We start from the raw sequence: 6,655 nt of genomic DNA, 5'->3' as shown, positions 1-6,655 counted from the left end.
GGTGAAACCCCGTCTCTACTAAAAATACAAAAAATTAGCTGGGCATGGTGGCGCGTGCCTGTAATCCCAGCTACTCAGGAGGCTGAGGCAGGAGAATTGCCTGAACCCAGGAGGCGGAGGTTGCGGTGAGCCGAGATCGCGCCATTGCACTCCAGCCTGGGTAACAAGAGCAAAACTCCGTCCCCCCCCCCCAAAAAAAAAAATTAGCCAGATGTGGTAGCACCCCTGTAGTCCCATCTGCTTGAGAGACTGAGGCTGGTGGATCCCTTGAGTCTGGAAGATTGAGGCCGCAGTGAGCCATGATTGTGCCACTGCCCTCCAGTCTGGGCAACAGAGCAAGACCTATCTTAAAAATATAAAAAATAAATAAAAATTAAATTAGTACTAACCTGGTGAAATGCTCATGGTATGTTAAATGAAAAACGGCCTCGGTGGCTCATGCCTGTAATCCCAGCACTTTGGGAGGCCGAGGTGGGCGGATCACAAGGTCAGGAGTTCAAGACCAGCCTGAACAATATGGTGAAACCCTGTCTCTACTAAAAAAAAAAAATACAAAAATTAGCTGGGCATTGTGGCATGCAGCTGTAGTCCCAGCTACTCGGGAGGTTGAGGTAGGAGAATCACTTGAACCCAGGAGGCAGAGGTTGCAGTGAGCCAAGATTGTGCCACTGCACTTCATCCTGGGCAACAGAGCAAAACTCTGTCACACACAAAAAAAACTACTACACAAAATTATATCCTTACAAGACATATTATCACAACTGTATTAACCAATAAGCAAAGAAACTCTGATGGGCTGAGGGATGTGAGCCTGGAAGGAGAGACACCAAAATGTTAATTTTACTTTTTTCCTCTTTGCTCAAGTTTTTTTGCAAAATTTCTATAAGATTTGCTTTTTTTTCTCCGCTCTGTCACACAGGCTGGTGGGCAGTGACACAATCTTGGCTCACTGCAACCTCTGCCTCCCAGGTTCAAGGATTCTCCTGCCTCAGCCTCCCAGGTAGCTGGGATTACAGGCGCACACCACCATACCTGGCTAATTTTTGTATTTTTAGTAGACGGGATTTTGCCATGTTGCCCAGGCTGGTCTTAAACTCCTGGGCTCAAACAATTCACGCTGTCTTGGCCTCTTAAAGTGCTGGGTTTACAGGTGTGAGTCACCATGCCCAGCCTGTGTTCATTTTTAATTGCTAATTTTTGCACACAAACATACCATTTGGGCAAGTTTCTCATCCTCAGTTTTCTCATCCATGAGGTTAGGCTGGTTGTGTGAGGGTCCACATTGGACCTACAGTGAGAACTTCGATTGAAAGCCACCACAGGGCTCCTTCCATTGCTGCTATTGTGCGAAGCCTGGGCACCTTCTCTGTTGCCCTTCCCTCCCCATGTTCCTCACCACCACTTTGTGCAGTCAACGCTATGATGAGGAAACTGAGGCTGAAGTGTTCAACACCTTACCTAAAGCCACACAGTAAGTTGACACTGGAAATCCGATCTCCATTGGATTCTGTAGTTTCTGAAAGTCTGGATGGAGTAGGAACTGGGCTGGGATTGCTGTAATAAACACATCCTACTTGGGAATAGTGTAAAATCAAGACAGGAAGCATTGCCTATGGGAAATGCTTGAATCATTGTGGGAAACTGTTACCCAACCACAGACTCTGGACCCAGTTTTAGAGAAAGATAAATTTTTAAGACATGTTGTTCACATCCCAGCTCTGCAAACCCAAACACCCAATGTTCCCCTAACTGGGATAATTCTGCAGGCTCCAGAGGCAGTAAGCATTCTGCTGATGTTAGTGGCCACCTGCCTGAACGAAGTGGGGGAGATTGACTTGGCATGCCCTTGTGAGAGCTGTTGTTTTGCTTAAATCTTAGAAGTTGCAGCTCCTTTTATGGGTTCCCTGGCTCTGGATTATTGCACATAGCCATCCTGAAGATTGGCATTGAACAGCTCTATTTTTTGGATTAGTTTCCCAAAATTATAGTTTAAAACCTTGGTCCCTGACAGCTCCATTTTTAGCCTTTAGATCCTTTTTGAGAAGGAACAGATTAGAAAAGAAGGTGAGTTGTCTTTTGGTGGTTGAGACACACACTGTAAACTATTTTTAATTTCAGGGGTTTTGTTTTGGGGATTTTTGTGTTTATTTAGTGCAAGCCTAATAAGCTAGCCTGATCAATCCTCTGGAGAGTGCTGGAGTATTTTCTTTGTTGACTTGGCAGACACTGCATATGCGAAGAACAAACTGAATGGGAAATGGTATTACTTTGATGATAGCAACGTGTCGTTGGCCTCTGAGGATCAGATCGTGGTGAGTAGGCCATGATATGTGGTTCTTCTTTGTCTTCATGGATTAAAGCTGGGAAGGGCCTCTCTCAGGCTAGTTGGTTATTTCATCATCCTGATGTGACAGTGAGAGCTAGGTGTGACGGAGCTGGCTGCCATTCCTTCAGGGACCGTTGTAAATGAGAAGCTCAGCTCTCCTCAGAGTTCTCTGCACAGGGCTCCTTACATTCCCTGCTCCCTGGCAGGGGCAGGGCAGCCATCCTTAGGTGGAAGGGTCTCCTCTATGTTGGATATGGCAGATCTTGAAGGTTCTGGACAGCTAGAGAAAAGCTGGGGAAAATGGGTGATTTTTCCAACCAGTGAATGGTCTTTCCCCCTCTTGTGTTTTAGACTAAAGCAGCTTATGTGCTATTTTACCAGCGTCGGGATGATGAATTTTATAAGACACCTTCACTCAGCAGTTCTGGTTCCTCTGATGGAGGGACACGACGAAGCAGCTGTCAGCAGGGCTTGGGGGATGACGAGGCTTGCAGCATGGACACCAACTGATGCTGACTCCACGATCCTGCCACCCTGCAGCACCAGCGTAATCCCAGAAGAACATCTTTGGCACTCTGCAGACTGCTAGTGTTCCGTTTAAAAACCAGATGAAGAAATTCCCTTCTTTCATGAGCAGAAGAAAAAAAAAAAAAAAAAAAAAGACTGTTTGCTTAGAAGAGGCTATGTCAAGAGGCTGAATTATTTTTCTTTTTAAATAGGTGGTGAGAAATTTCTGTGAAACCTGTGAAGCTGAGAAGTGGGGTGGGATGGGGTTACACAATGGAGTATGTCTGATGGATCCCAAAGAATGGAGAGGAACACAGGCACTGAGTATGGAGGATCCTGGAGACCCACCCCACCTGCAGGGCTGCCCTGAGCTCCTGGATTTCTGGTTCTGGTGCCGATACTGGTCACCTAAGTAGTCTGCTCACAGTAACCCAAGCCTCAAGTAAACTCCCCTCTCTCTTTTCTGAAAGTTAGCCACTGAAGCCCATTTCTCCTTTGAGTCATCTTGTAATTTCCAGCTTTCTCCCTGCTAAAGAAATGAAGATATTTAGTGCTGGGGGTCTCCGGCCCCTCAACTTCCTATGGAACCCAGCAGTTCTGTTGACCCGCGCTATCCTAGATGAATTAAGACAGTTAAATACTGTGTGGAACTTTTATTAGATAACACTTAAAGGAAGTCAGTACATAAAACTGCCCGGTGCTGTGTTCGTCAGTCGTTTACATGTTGGCGTGAGAACAGAAACCTTTGTGGGAGCGGTTAGCCCGGAAAGGGCTCCAGTTTATGCGGATTTAGAGTAGTAATACATTTTGGTGTTACGCAGATACTTTCCAGCCCAGGCTCTTTCCTCAACCCTGCCAAGACTTCTCCCGGGATCCCCAGTACGAAAGCCCCGTCCCCACTCCCAGTGGGGGCCCGGCCGCTGCGTGTCGGGCCACCAGACCTTAACCGGATGTACGGGTCTGGGCTTTTTTGTTTGACCTTTAACCTGACCCGTGGGTGTTCGGGGCCTGCCGGTCTGGGGCGCGCGCGTGCGGTGACCGTTGGCAGGGTCGGCGTCGCAGCGCTGCGGGTGAGAACAAGGACTCGTCTGCCTACCTGTCAGAGGGCGGGCCGCGAGTTGCGGGGTAGGGCTGGCGGCCTGGGAGCCGCGGTGGGGCGGGCTAGGAAGCTGTGGGAGGGGAGGCGGGGCGGGGCAGGGCGTTCATGGAGCTTCTGGCAGATCGCGGGTTCCTCCGCGAGAGCAGAGAACCGCCTACTCCAAGAGGAAAGCCGGAGGGTTGTGGGTCCTGCTATAGCTAGGGCCACGCTCCAGGAAATCGTGGCCATTTCGGGGTGGTTTACAGCCTCATTTGTAACATCATTCTTGTGTTGCCCTGTGCATTTCCAATGCATTACATAAAGACATGGTCGCTTTTAGGAGAAATGTCTGAAAAACTAAGAAGATGCAGAAAGGAACTGACTGCAGCCATTGACCGGGCCTTTGAAGGAGTCAGTAATTCCCAGGAGTGCACAGGCCAGCAGAGGCTGGAGCTGGGCCCCGCTCCGCTTTCCTTCTCGCTGCCCGTGCACAGGGTCCTCTGCAGAAGACATCCTCTGGCAGCATTCTCCTCTGCTGCTCCTTTTGCTGCTGTCTCCTGTGCTTCTGAGAATGAGAACCCTGCCTTTGCACCAAACCGTGTCTCGGTAAATGCAAAACCACACGCTCTGTGCCCTGAGAGAAAACCTCTGACCAGCAAGGAAAATGTATTGATGCATTCCTCCATTTTGGCACCTGAGAGTGAGTTTCGGAGAACTGCAGGAGAGGGGACAAACTGGAGAAAAGACAGTTTCAGGTGATTCTAATTTTGATAGCTTAACAGCTACAATTAGGGGATTCTTGTTTCTGCAAAAATGGTTGAAGATCCTAGATTTAGTTCATGACTGCTCTTGCCTCCTCTTGGCAGCTCTGTGACTTTTTTTGGGGAGTTCATAGACATTCTTCAAAATCTGGCCTAGGAAACAGTTATGTTTTGTGTATGTGTCCCAGGTGAGGGGCTAGTTGTCAATCGTTGATGTCAAACCAGTCATGGAAACCACTTTGCAGTACCCAAAGGGGTAGTGGATATAAAATAATCTGGTTTTTAAAATAACCTTATTTTTTAAGTTGCAGAAACAAAAGTCTTAATTCCATCTTAACTTCTGTGTTTGAACCTGGACACTGGGGCCTTTGGTACCCTCCTTTGCCCATGTTACTGAGAGGGTGAGTTGAAAGCTGAGCCCTTCTTCCTGGCTTCATCCTTGCCTCTGCTCCCTACTCTAACCCCAGAGGTTTTTGGACCATCACTAGGTCTCCTCCAGACTTTCTTCTCCCAAGTAACTTGAAATTGCCTGGTCCCAGGCACCTTGACTTGGAGAAGGAATGAACATGTGAGATGAAACTTCAAAAGTTCTGCCATCTTGACTGCTTCATAGGCAAGGAATAAAGAGCCCATTTAACTGGTTCAACGCCACAAAATTTTTTTTCCTTTCAACTCCACAAGTATTTATATTAGTACTCATAAATAGGGCAGGCGTTGCAGGGTGCGGTGGCTGGCTGGCTTCTGCCTGTAATCTCAGCACTTTAGGAGGCTGAGGTGGGTGGATCACTTGAGATCAGGAGTTTGAGACCAGCTGGGACCTGGTGAAACCCCATCTCTACTAACAATACAAATATTAGCCAAGTGCAGTGGTGCATGCCTGTAATCCCAGCTACTTGGGAGACCGAGGCAGGAGAATTGCTTGAATCCAGGAGGCAGAGGATACAGTGAGCTGAGATCTTGCCACAGCACTCCAGGCTGGGCAACAGAGCAAGACTCCATCTTAAACAAACAAAAAAAAATACAGGCTGGGTGAGGTGGCTTATGCCTGTAATCCCAGCACTTTGGTGGCTGAGGTGGCTTGAGCCTAAGAGTTCGAGACCAGCCTTGGCAACATGGCAAAACCCTGTCTCTAAAAAAGAAAAAAATTTAATACAGCCCGTGATGCTCATGAGTCATTATAATGCTGTTAGTCAATTTCTCCACTGATGTGGCAGTTTCTGATTGTCCTCTAATCAAAGCATAAATGACAAGGTCACCATTAAGTTTCTGTCTTTGAGATTATCTAAAACTGAGTTTCCTTTCAATATTTTCTTGAAAGAGAATCTAATTCCCCACCTTTTCTCCCCCTCCCCACCTGGGGGCTATAGGAAAGATATGGAGAGAGATTTGAAGGCTGACTCAAACATGCCACTCAACAATTCTAACCAAGAGGTCACAGAGGATCTGCTTGATATGATTGGTGAGTATAGAGGGCCAGTCCATCCTCTCCTTGGGAAGATAGGTCCTTCACGTGGGTCCCTGAGTCAACAAATATCTCAGATTTAAGAAACACTTTCTGGCCGGGCGCGGTGGCTCAAGCCTGTAATCCCAGCACTTTGGGAGGCCGAGGTGGGTGGATCACGAGGTCAAGAGATCGAGACCATCCTGGTCAACATGGTGAAACCCCGTCTCTACTAAAAATACAAAAAATTAGCTGGGCATGGGGGCACGTGCCTGTAATCCCAGCTACTCAGGAGGCTGAGGCAGGAGAATTGCTTGAACCCAGGAGGCGGAGGTTGCGGTGAGCCGAGATCGCGCCATTGCACTCCAGCCTGGGTAACAAGAGCGAAACTCCGTCTCAGGCCGGGCGCGGTGGCTCACGCCTGTAATCCCAGCACTTTGGGAGTCCGAGGCGGGTAGATCATGAGGTCAAGAGATCGAGACCATCCTGGTCAAAATGGTGAAACCCCGTCTCTACTAAAAATACAAAACATTAGCTGGGCA

General features: G+C 48.1%; 1 protein-coding gene across 1 annotated transcript in view; it reads left to right on the top strand.

Moving 5' to 3' along the window:
* The first annotated feature begins 1,885 nt into the window (after window positions 1–1,885).
* The window catches only part of CUNH3orf62 (chromosome unknown C3orf62 homolog), a 7,894-nt gene continuing 3,124 nt past the window's right edge, over window positions 1,886–6,655 (top strand). Inside the window, exons 1-3 of the mRNA XM_032289825.1 lie at window positions 1,886–2,312; window positions 2,678–4,666; window positions 6,040–6,131. Coding sequence (XP_032145716.1) covers window positions 4,221–4,666; window positions 6,040–6,131 — 538 coding nt within the window. The 5' untranslated portion in view covers window positions 1,886–2,312; window positions 2,678–4,220. The remainder of the gene's footprint in view (window positions 2,313–2,677; window positions 4,667–6,039; window positions 6,132–6,655) is intronic.

This window comes from Sapajus apella, unplaced genomic scaffold (assembly GCF_009761245.1).
Source record: "Sapajus apella isolate SASKATOON/1434 unplaced genomic scaffold, GSC_monkey_1.0 scaffold23, whole genome shotgun sequence".
NCBI classification, from domain to species: Eukaryota; Metazoa; Chordata; class Mammalia; order Primates; family Cebidae; genus Sapajus; species Sapajus apella.
Note: the sequence above shows the minus strand (reverse complement) of the source record. Positions and strands in the feature narration are given on the sequence as shown.